We start from the raw sequence: 12,703 nt of genomic DNA on the forward strand, positions 1-12,703 counted from the left end.
ATTTTTGCCTGTTTACAAAGGAGGAATGTGGGGCAGTGGTCACTCAATATATCAGGTAAGCAGCCCACATGATAATTTTCTGTGAGGATATTAACTAGTGTCCAATCTAGAATGGAGGTTCTATTGGAGTTTTTGTCTACTCTGGTGGGTTCTTGGATTGTGAGAATCCAAATAAGTTAATATGGTTTGAGGGGTTGTAGGAGTTGAAGGCTAGCCAGTCTAAGTTTATGTTGCCTAGCAGGATGGTTTCTTGGGGTAGGTTGATTGCGGCCCATTGTAGTATCTCTTCTATTATAGATGAGTTATTTCCTGGGGAATATAACTACAGAGGATGTTGATAGCAGGATGGTGTTTGGGGTAGGTTGATTGTGGCCCATTGTAGTATCTCTTCTATTATAGGTGAGTTATTTCCTGGGGAATATAACTACAGAGGATGTTGATAGCAGGATGGTTTCTTGGGGATGGTTGATTGCGGCCCATTGTAGTATCTCTTCTATTATAGGTGAGTTAGTTCCTGGATGAATATAACTACAGAGGATGTTGATAGCAGGATGGTTTCTTGGGGTAGGTTGATTGTGGCCCATTGTAGTATCTCTTCTATTATAGGTGAGTTATTTCCTGGATGAATATAACTACAGAGGATTTTGATAGCAGGATGGTTTCTCGGGGTAGGTTGATTGCGGCCCATTGTAGTATCTCTTCTATTACAAGTGAGTTAGTTCCTGGATGAATATAACTACAGAGGATGTTGATAGCAGGATGGTGTTTGGGGTAGGTTGATTGCGGCCCATTGTAGTATCTCTTCTATTATAGGTGAGTTATTTCCTGGAGGAATATAACTACAGAGGATGTTGATAGCAGGATGGTTTCTTGGGGTTGGTTGATTGCGGCCCATTGTAGTATCTCTTCTATTATAGGTGAGTTATTTCCTGGAGGAATATAACTACAGAGGATGTTGATAGCAGGATGATGTTTAGGGTAGGTTGATTGTGGCCCATTGTAGTATCTCTTCTATTATAGGTGAGTTATTTCCTGGGGAATATTACTACAGAGGATGTTGATAGCAGGATGGTTTCTTAGGGATGGTTGATTGTGGCCCATTGTAGTAACTCTTCTATTATAGGGGAGTTATTTCCTGGAGGAATATAACTACAGAGGATGTTGATAGCAGGATGGTTTCTTGGGGTGGGTTGATTGCGGCCTATTGTAGTATCTCTTCTATTACAGTTGAGTTATTTCCTGGAGGAATATAACTACAGAGGATGTTGATAGCAGGATGGTTTCTCGGGGTAGGTTGATTGCGGCCCATTGTAGTATCTCTTCTATTATATGTGAGTTATTTCCTGGAGGAATATAACTACAGAGGATGTTGATAGCAGGATGGTTTCTTTGGGTAGGTTGATTGCGGCCCATTGTAGTATCTCTTCTATTATAGGTGAGTTATTTCCTGGATGAATATAACTACAGATGATGTTGATAGCAGGATGGTTTCTTGGGGATGGTTGATTGTGGCCCATTGTAGTATCTCTTCTATTACGGTTGAGTTATTTCCTGGTGAATATAACTACAGAGGATGTTGATAGCAGGATGGCTTCTTGGGGTAGGTTGATTGAGGCCCATTGTAGTATCTCTTCTATTATAGGCGAGTTATTTCCTGGAGGAATATAACTACAGAGGATGTTGATAGCAGGATCGTTTCTTGCGGTAGGTTGATTTTGGCCCATTGTAGTATATCTCCTATTACAGGTGAGTTATTTCCTGGAGTAATATAACTACAGAGGATGTTGATAGCAGGATGGTTTCTTGGGGTAGGTTGATTGCAGCCCATTGTAGTATCTCTTCTATTACAGGTGAGTTATTTACTGGAGGAATATAACTACAGAGGATGTTGATAGCAGGATGGTTTCTTGGGGTAGGTTGATTGTGGCCCATTGTAGTATCCCTTCTATTATAGGTGAGTTATTTCCTGGAGGAATATAACTACAGAGGATGTTGATAGCAGGATGGTGTTTGGGGTAGGTTGATTGCGGCCCATTGTAGTATCTCTTCTATTATAGGTGAGTTATTTCCTGGAGGTATGTAACTACAGAGGATGTTGATAGCAGGATGGTGTTTGGGGTAGGTTGGTTGTGGCCCATTGTAGTATCCCTTCTATTATAGGCGAGTTATTTCCTGGATTAATATAACTACAGAGGATGTTGATAGCAGGATGGTGTTTGGGGTAGGTTGATTGTGGCCCATTGTAGTATCTCTTCTATTATAGGTGAGTTATTTCCTGGAAGAATATAACTACAGAGGATGTTGATAGCAGGATGGTGTTTGGGGTAGGTTGATTGCGGCCCATTGTAGTATCTCTTCTATTATAGGTGAGTTATTTCCTGGAGGAATATAACTACAGAGGATGTTGATAGCAGGATGGTTTCTTGGGTAGGTTGATTGTGGCCCATTATAGTATCTCTTCTTTTATAGGTGAGTTATTTCCTGGAGGAATATAACTACAGAGGATGTTGATAGCAGGATGGTTTCTTGGGGTAGGTTGATTGCGGCCCATTGTAGTATTTCTTCTATTATAGGTGAGTTATTTCCTGGAGGAATATAACTACAGAGGATGTTGATAGCAGGATGGTTTCTTGGGTAGGTTGATTGTGGCCCATTATAGTATCTCTTCTTTTATAGGTGAGTTATTTCCTGGAGGAATATAACTACAGAGGATGTTTATAGCAGGATGGTTTCTTGGGGTAGGTTGGTTGTGGCCCATTGTAGTATCTCTTCTATTATAGGTGAGTTATTTCCTGGAGGAATATAATTACAGAGGATGTTGATAGCAGGATGGTTTCTCGGGGTAGGTTGATTGCGGCTCATTGTAGTATCCCTTCTATTATAAGTGGTTTATTTCCTGGAGGAATATAACTACAGAGGATGTTGATATCAGGATGGTTTCTTGGGGTAGGTTAATTGTGGCCCATTGTAGTATCTCTTCTATTATAGGTGGGTTATTTCCTGGATGAATATAACTACAGAGGATGTTGATATCAGGATGGTTTCTCGGGGTAGGTTGATTGTGGCCTATTGTAGTATCCCTTCTATTACAGGTGAGTTATTTCCTGGAGGAATATAACTACAGAGGATGGTGATAGCAGAACGGTTTCTTGGGGTAGGTTGATTGCGGCCCATTGTAGTATCCCTTCTATTATAGGTGAGTTATTTCCTGGAGGAATATAACTACAGAGGATGTTGATAGCAGGATGGTTTCCTGGGGTAGGTTGATTGCGGCCCATTGTAGTATCTCTTCTATTATAGGTGAGTTATTTCCTGGAGGAATATAACTACAGAGGATGTTGATAGCAGGATGGTTTATTGGGGTAGGTTGATGTGGCCCATTGTAGTATCTCTTCTATTACAGGTGAGTTATTTCCTGGAGGAATATAACTGCAGAGGATGTTGATAGCAGGATGGTTTCTTGGGGTAGGTTGGTTGTGGCCCACTGTAGTATCTCTTCTATTATAGGTGAGTTATTTCCTGGAGGTATGTAACTACAGAGGATGTTGATAGCAGGATGGTTTCTTGGGGTAGGTTGATTGCGACCCATTGTAGTATCTCTTTTATTATAGGTGAGTTATTTCCTGGTGGAATATAACTACAGAGGATGTTGATAGCAGGATAGTTTCTTGGGGTTGGTTGATTGTGGCCCATTGTAGTATCTCTTCTATTATAGGTGAGTTATTTCCTGGATTAATATAACTACATAGGATGTTGATAGCAGGATGGTGTTTGGGGTAGGTTGATTGCGGCCCATTGTAGTATCTCTTCTATTATAGGTGAGTTATTTCCTGGAGGAATGTAACTACAGAGGATGTTGATTCTTTTTGTTTTTAAGGGACATAACGGAGCCTAATGTCTCTGCATTCTGGAATCTGGGAAGTGGAGTTTGTAGTGGTTGGAGGTTGAATGTATTTTTAAATAAGATTGCAACTCCACCTCCCTTTTTGGTTTTTAATGCTGAATGCACTCTCAAAGAAGTATACTTTTCTACTGACTGCCATTAAACATTATATAACTTGTAAAACACATCTGGAAAGTCACCTGAAATGTTAAAGCATCAAATATGACAGCTGACTTTAAATCTGGGTCTTTCTTTGCAAAATCAAATGAAAAAGACCTTCTGAAGAGTATCTTAACTAAATAACAGTTCAATAAACCTGTCTTATTATGTATTTCTTACATTACTTGGTAATAAAATAGTTCTTTAATAAGTTATATTATAGACCAGTAGAAAATGTACATTGTTTGCTTTCTTTGTTTTCAGGGTGATACTGGCCCTCCAGGACCTGAAGGCCCGCGTGGACTTGATGGAATGAAGGTAAATATGTGCATGAGGCTCAAAGCATCTGTTTTGGGAATGTATTGATTACTATGAAATGGTACACATGCACAGCTGTAAACCATTCTTGTGAAATGAGTTAATGAGTCTTCAAGATATGTGTTCATGATGCATAATTTTCTTTTCTCTTTTGGAATCTGCCAACTATTTATCTTGCAAATCTTTCTTTCTCATGGTCCATTTGTTTGTATATTTTAGCAGAATGTGATTCTACTATAGTGGAAATAAACATGTTTTTGACATAAAAATGCTATAGAAATAATTGTCTGTGTTTTCAAACGGCCTTCTTGCCCTGACATAAATATTGAATGTACTCATAACATGCTAAGATAATTCAGCAATGACAGTCTTGACTTCCTATTTGAAAAAAAAGCCCATTATTGCATTTAATTTAGAGTTCATAGGTAGTTATTAGGCATGCACCCACCCCAGAAGACCATTAACTAGCCACTAGCCAGCCCAATTTCCCAGTATCCCCTGGGCACACTCCAGATAAATGATTTGCTTAGAGTGACACAGTAGGTAAAGGGAACCTGAAAGAATCAAACCTTTAATGCACGAAGCAGCTGGGTAATAGCTCATAGCCTTAATCTCTGCCATAACTTAGTTGATGTATGCTTATTGAAGTACCTCTTAAACCCAGCTCACTGAGTAAATGGCATATTGCTGGACATATAAGGAAATTGTGTTAAGTGTATGTTATCTACTAGCAGCATAAATTAAACAAGAAAAGCATAAAAACACACATGAAATAGTATGTGATAAATACTGTAAGATATGGCATATGTATAGCTGTAAACATACAGCCAACCTGCAGCATAGAAAATATGCTGCTATAATTGTTACAGCATGACATTCAAAAGGTAAATGGTCGAGATTTCAATTAGGTTAACAATATTTTATTACCTGATTGCTATATCTACATTGTAGTTTTCATCTGCACAGAAGACTTTCCATTAAATCACACATACATTGATTAAAATGGGTTATGATGTGCTCATTGAGTCATGATGCTTTTAGAGACCAAAGGTGAAAAAAGACCATGTTACACCAGCAGAAAGATCAAAGATCCTTTGGGAATACTGTTCGGGATGCATCAGCAGACATCTTCATGATGCTCCACACCCATGCTGCTTGTGGTGTGTGTGTGTGTGTGTGTGTGTGTGTGTGTGTGTGTGTGTGTGTGTGTGTGTGTGTGTGTGTGTGTATATATATATATATATATATATATATATATATATATATATATATATATACATACACACAGTGGATATAAAAAGTTTACACACCCCTGTTAAAATAACAGGTTTTTGTGATATAAAAAAATGAGACCACAAGAAATAATTTCAAAACTTTTCCCACCTTTAATGTGACCTATAACCTGTACAATTCAATTGAAAAGCAAACGGATCTGTTAGGGGAAAAAATATAAAAAATAAAAAATGTACAATATGCTGGTTGCATAAGTGCACACCCTTAAACTAATACTTTGTTGACTCTGTCATTGTACATGTGGGTGTGAATGACCTGAGACATACCTCATTGGGCTACATGAAAAGAGACATGGAGGAGCTCTCGGATTATGTAGCCCAGGTGGGTATGACCCCAGTCCTGAGCTGCATCCTACCATCACCCAGAATGATACATCAGTACAAGCCGAAAATGATTGATTTCAACAACTGACTAAGTTTCTGGTGTCATTCTAAGGGGATCCAGAATCTGTCTGGCTGGGATAACATAACTGACAGACTCCGATGATTTGCCAGAGATGGCTTGTATCTGTCAACCCTGGACTTCCGGATACTGGCCAAGGCTCTTGCCACCCCTATAGGGCCTTTTTTAGGCGGTGTTCCAAAGACCAAATTACCACTGTAAAAGCTACAAACAAATGCAGTCTGAGGGTCATGCTGCTCAATGCTAGAAGTCTAACTCACAAAATGCACTCACTCGAAGCACTCCTTAAAAATGGAGAACATTGACATTTGTGCTGTAACAGAGACCTGGTTCAAGGCAGTAGAAAGCACCACTGCACTACCAGACTATAACTCAATCCACACCTTTCAGCCCCAGAACTTGGACTGAAGCTCCAAAGGAGGTGGTGTTTCCATACTCATAAAGGATGCACACACCTCCAGACTAGTATCCCAACATCATCAGAGATACTTCAGGTGCAGCTAACATTGGGTAAGACAGTGATTCAGGTCATAGCCTGTTATAGGTCCCCAACTATGTCCCAAGACACTCACTCCATGTTCCTAAGCACCCTGTTGAATATTAGGGTCCAACGTAACACACACATACTGGGCAACTTCAACTATCCCTCCATTAACTTGGAAAACTACTCATGTATCAATACACTTGACCAACGTTTCCTGGAATTCATTGATTCCAATAACCTGGACCAGCTCATTCTTGCCCCGACTAAGGGTAGCAACATCCTTGACCTGGTCATTACTAACATGGGCGCCCATTGCTCTACACCAATAGTCAACTCATCCCTGGTTAGATTCAACCACAAATGAATCACCTTGGAAATCCACCCCCTACCCTCCGCAGAGGTAACCACCATGAAAAACTTCTCCAAAGCTAACTTTGGGCTCCTAAGAACAGAGGTGGCTAACTTCATGGCACCCATGCAAATGTAGAATAGTTGCATGACTGCCGAATCATACACCAATGCACTGTATAAACTCTTACACAAATGCATGGATCTCGCTATACCCAATAGAGCCAAGATGCTCTCCTCCAAAAAAAGGAAGGCAATCTGGTGGTCTCCTGCCATAAACAAACTCTACAACAGAAGGAGGAAACTGATGCAAAATAAGGTGAAGTCCCAAGACTGGAAAAACTTCCTTATCAGCCTCAACAAAAAGTTGAGATCCCTCATCAAACCCTATAAAGCTAGCTACAAAAACAGAATTGCAGCAGATAGTAAAGACAACCACAAGGCCTTCTATAGTTATAGACAGTTTCAGGTCAATAAAGCCAAACCCTGAAATTGTCCATTAAAATGACGAAACATGTCATGGGCATTCAGAATCGCCAATTAGTTGAAACATCTGATGTTCATAAGGGACATTTGCATATATCCCATGTGCGTCTGATACAAGAGGTTTGGGAGGTCACTCAGTGGAAGATCTAGCTTTCCTGGAGTTTTAATTTTATTTTTACTGACTGGTTTTTCAGTGACCTTCTCACTTAGTGTTTTAATTTGTTGGTTGGGATATTTTTACAGTGACCCTAATGATAATAGGCATCAGCTGGGTATGGCAGCTCTGTGTTTCTTATACTTAGTCAAACACTCTGCTTGTCTGTGTTGATGAGGTCATAACAAGTTGAAATATGCATATCCACAGTTAGTGGGGTTTGGCTTTATTGGTTTGAAATTGTCCATTAAAATGACGAAACAAGTAATGGGCCTTTAGAATCGCCAATTAGCTTAAACATCTGATGTTCATAAGGGACATTTGCATATATCACATGTGTCTCTGATACAAGAGGTTTGGGAAGTCACTCAGTGGAAGTTCTAGCTTTGCTGGAGTTTTCATTTTGTTTCCACTCAGGAATCATAGAAAAACTCACTAAGCTAGGCATCAACCCCTGTATCACTAGGTGGGTTGCAAACTGGTTCACAGATAGAACACACAGTGTGAAAGTAGCTGACTCCATGTCAGACTGCCAATCAGTTATGAGTGGAGTCCCACAGGGATCGGTCCCAGGTCCTCTCCTGTTTAGTATCTACTTCTCAGACATCCAGTCCAACACAAAGGGACTCTGGCTGATGAAGTTTGCAGATGATTGCAAGTTGGGAGCCATTATTAACTCCCCAAGTGATGCTGACATCCTACAAAAAGGCCTCACTGAGACCAACAACTGGTGTCAGAACCATGGGCATAAGCTCAATGCTAACAAATGTGTCAGTTTCCCCTTTGGGGAAAAAAAACAGTTCCCATGAACTACCACATCAGTGGAAGTCCACTGAACACAGAAGGCATTATAAGAGCTCTGGGAACACAGGTTGACAGGAACTTCTCTTTTGACCACCACAATGCCACTATGGTCAGAAAGTCCTTTTATGTGGCACATCTCATTACTAAGGGTTTTGCATTCAGGAAGAAAGAGGTTATTGTCTCCCTGTACTCTTCCCTCATTAGGCCAATCATTGAGTACAATGCCCCATTTGGCATGTACCTCACTAGACACCTGCAACAACTGGAGAGGCCACAAAAGTACCTAACTAGGTCTTAAACATGTGTCTTATATGGACAGACAAAAAACTCCAACTATTCTGTCTCATATCACCTACTTAGAGGTGATCTCTGCTTGACTTATAAAGCCATGTCTGACCCAGCTCTGTTAGAAATGCTACATCTAAAGAAATCCCAATCCCTCCACACCACACCCTCCAGAGACCTCAACCTCATTACCACAATCAACAGAACATGCTGGAGGGACAGGTTCATAACCCAGAGACTGTCCATGCTATGGAATAGACTTCCCATACATGTCAAATAGTGCACCTCACTGGCCCTCTTCAAGAGGAATCTTGATGAGTGGATGGGAATTAGAAAATTCACCCCAGGGATCACTCCAGTGGCTCTTCTTGACAGAAGCACTGGAAACTAAGGTCAGGTGGCATGATGCCAGGTTAATCCTATAGGCTAGGCTTGTAAAGGCTCCAGGGCCATTAGCCAAGTACACACCTATGAACCTATAGTAATAGTATACATTATTACAAAAACTATTTTTCAAACTATTTCCCTTAATTTTGTATGAGCTGTACAATAAATACTTTATAGCATTTTGCCAGTTACTTCTGTGGTTGCAACACACTCTCACTTTAAATATGCCATAATTACCCTCAGCTCTGTGACGCAAAGGGCTAATGCCCTGGATGTGACCCATTTGACTCATGTTCACTTAGAGGCTTGGGCACTGGATGAGCTAGGTGGGTATTAGTTGGCATGAGTAGCTTACATCAGTTTTCTCATTCCAAGACAAGGGGCAGGGGAGTGGTATGCCTCAGTACACAGTATCACTCTTGATCCCTAGTGGAAAATGGGGATATAAGTGAGACAGGCATTGACTGAATCACACATGGAGGTGTAGGCAGAATTTCACAGCAATCATTCAACACCAATCCCTTGGACAATATGTATGAGTGTATGGGAAGGGGATTGGTCCATAAGGGAAAACACTCCCTTAGAAGCAGTATGATGCTTCCCCAGGATACCGTGATCCCCTCACTGGCCCCAAACATGGTTGGAGGAAGTGCAGAGGAGGATTAGTGGTATAGCAGACCTGGTGGGCAAGGAGAGGCTGTTGGAGCAGCTGATGCTCTGCTGTGGGACCACAAAAAAAGCATAAAATGCAAAACTTGTTAATTGTTAGTTATGAAACTAATTACTATGTACCTCTAACCATAGTTTATTATTGATATGTTAATTGTACTTTTTTATTTTTATTTCACAATTGTATTTTTATTTTATATTGTTTGAGGTCTTTTCCAAACAGGTACCCTCTATAAAAGATTGGTTCAGTTAACAAATCTAAAATAAATTGACTAAATATATCATTGTCAATATAGCGAAAATGCAGCAAGTGTAGCTATATGAGGATAAAGGTCATATGCGAGACCCAAGAGGTTACTAATTATATAGTTGCCATATTTTGCAATAGTGGAATTCATGCTAAGTTATTTGCTGTTATCCCTGTGTTAACTGAGCTATACTATTCAACATGTGAGGCAACAATTGCATGATTCCCAAAGCAGGATTGTTTTTTGTTGAAGGTATTTGATATTGGTGTGACAATTGTGGCGAGATGGGTGAAAGCTGCCAGCCTAGTCAAATAGAATTTGATACATAATTCTATCAACTGTATAAATAAATGTAAAATACAGGCTTGTGTTTTTAAATGAAAGAAAACACTGTAAAATGTGAACTTCAAGATTGTTGCAACATTGCCATCTTCTGTAAGGAAAAGTAAGCCAAGTATTTTAAATGTGTCTTGTAAAGTTGAAAAGATCTTATGAATCTCTTTAATGTTTTACAAGTTGGTTCCAGTGTGTCTTGTGAAGGTTTTATGCCCATTGTTTTAAGGCTAAAGTTTGTGACCAGAATTTAGATGTGGAAGGTGCTTTATTGCTCTAGTTTCTGCTAGAATGTATATGTGAAATGCCTTGTATTGTTGTAAGTTTCTGAGTAGGTGTTAGATTGCTACATAATGCAGTTTGTGGCCTGAGAACTCAGACCAGGTGTTAAGATGATGCAATATAAATACTGGGAAAACCTAAGTGTCAAAAATGATGTCATTTGGGAAGGGCCTTAGAGACATGTTTGTTAGTAATGTTTAAATACTATTTCTCACAAGAGACAGGGGAGCATTTTGATCTTAATATCCAACTTAACAGCACTCTGCCCTGTGCTCACATGTATGTTTTAGCACTGTGATTTCTTGTAGGAATAGTTAAAGCTAATAAACATTAATTAGGTATTTTTCTTTGAAATCAGACCTGTCCTACTGTATTATTTTAAGTTTCTGTGTGATCTCTGAACTCTTAGATATCTCTGTGGTGTAGTAGTTTTGTCTTGTGTTTTAATTATTTATTATTAAATATTTTAAATCCTTCTACCTGTGGCTGATTTGTGTAGAGATAAGCTTTAGAGTACATTGCATATTTATAGAGGTTATTGTAATAGGCAACTCTAAAGTAAGCCTTGACTGTTAGTCATACTACCATTGGATAATAATATTGCACAGTACTAATTGGACACCCTTTTAAGGGCTGTTTAGTAGCTGATATTATTAGTTGAGTGGTGGCAGTAATTACTACCATATAGTCTGGGTAAAGGGGCACAGCTGAAGAATCTGTGTCAGTCTTTCCCAGGATTGTCTGTGAAGTAGTATAAATACTTATCTCAAAGTGTGCGTGTGTTGTGTCAGCTACTTGGGCAAAGACATGAAGCACTGGTTGGACAGAGAGGGTACTGGAGGTTTTAGCTTGCCCAGCTAGGCTGAGGCCTGGACCCTATAGCTGTGCCAGTGAGGAGTCTTATTGGAGACCTGGTGAGCAAGGGAGCAACCATCCCCAGACTGATTGTGATCTCTATGTGCACTTAAGAGAAATTGTACTTTACTGTGTGTATTACATTTCCTTTCCTCTTCTCTGAGATGACCTCCCTGGTGTTAGTGGTGAGGATTGAGGCTCCTTGATTTCTGGGCCAGGGCATGGTCATCACAAGTGTTTGTCAGTGGTGGGATCTACTGCACATACTAATTGGCTTGTAGTGATTTGGGTAGAGCGAATTCCTGTAGCTTATGTACAGTGATTTCTAAGACTGTTTTGTACTATAAAACAGCCATGCAGTGTATATTCAGAGTTCAGATCATAATTGTTTTATATCTTTTGTTAGCTTAGTGTTAGTCAGGGTGAGCAGGCAGCATGTCAGCAGAAGAGTATGGAAAGCTGACAAGGAGCTAGCTGGTGGAGATGTGCCAGGCTAGGGGACTGGTGCATGGAAACCTGACTAAAGCAGACCTGATTACAGCCTTGGTTACAGCTGCATCAGAAAACTGCAGCCTGGAGGACAATCAGGCTGACAGTGGAGATACAATATCCTCGGAGAATGGACAGCTCAACCTTTCTGCAGTGGACTTAAAAATCCAGCTGGAGCTAAAGAGACTTTTGTTGGAGGCCAGACGTATGGAACTAAAAGCAGCTGAAAAAATTAGGAGTCTACAAGCTGAAGAAAATGAACAACAGAGGAGGCATGAGAGGGAAATGCTGACTCTTCACCAGAGTCATGGAGGTAATGGGGAAGGGAGTAACTGGACCCCAAAAGCACAAAAGGTCAGTAAATTTCTTCCACAGTTTAAAGAGGGGATTATTTTGATAGCTTCATTCATGTGTTTGAGCGGGTATGTAAACAGTATGAAGTTGACCAAAGGCTCTGAGTACGATTCCTGACCCCCTTACTCCATGATAAAGCTGTAACTTCTTTAGCAAAAATGCATGACACTGACTGTTTTGATTATACTGCTGTAAAAAAACATTTATTAGAATGTTTTAAGCTAACACCTGAAATGTATAGGAAAAAGTTTTGTGAGCATAGACACAAGGCAGATGAAAATGTATGTGAATATGTTGTTGAACTGAGCACTTATTTTCATAGCTGGATGAGTGGATGTCAGGTCACCACTTTTGAAGGGCTGGCAGACCTTTTGGTAAGGGAACAAGCCATTAGAACTTTGCCTGAGGACATGAGGATCTAGTTAGCTGATAGACAGTGTGCTACTTTAGAGGAGTTGGGGAAGAAGGGA

At 40.1% G+C, this 12,703-nt stretch overlaps 1 protein-coding gene across 1 annotated transcript in view; it reads left to right on the top strand.

The window, feature by feature from the left end:
- COL22A1 (collagen type XXII alpha 1 chain) overlaps window positions 1-12,703 on the top strand; it is a 2,341,282-nt gene that overhangs the window by 1,880,131 nt on the left and 448,448 nt on the right. Inside the window, exon 45 of the mRNA XM_044067281.1 lies at window positions 4,307-4,360. Within this exon, the coding sequence (XP_043923216.1) occupies window positions 4,307-4,360 (54 nt within the window). The remainder of the gene's footprint in view (window positions 1-4,306; window positions 4,361-12,703) is intronic.

This window comes from Protopterus annectens, chromosome 3.part1 (genome assembly GCF_019279795.1).
Source record: "Protopterus annectens isolate FY-2018-M chromosome 3.part1, PAN1.0, whole genome shotgun sequence".
Lineage (NCBI taxonomy): Eukaryota > Metazoa > Chordata > Ceratodontiformes > Protopteridae > Protopterus > Protopterus annectens.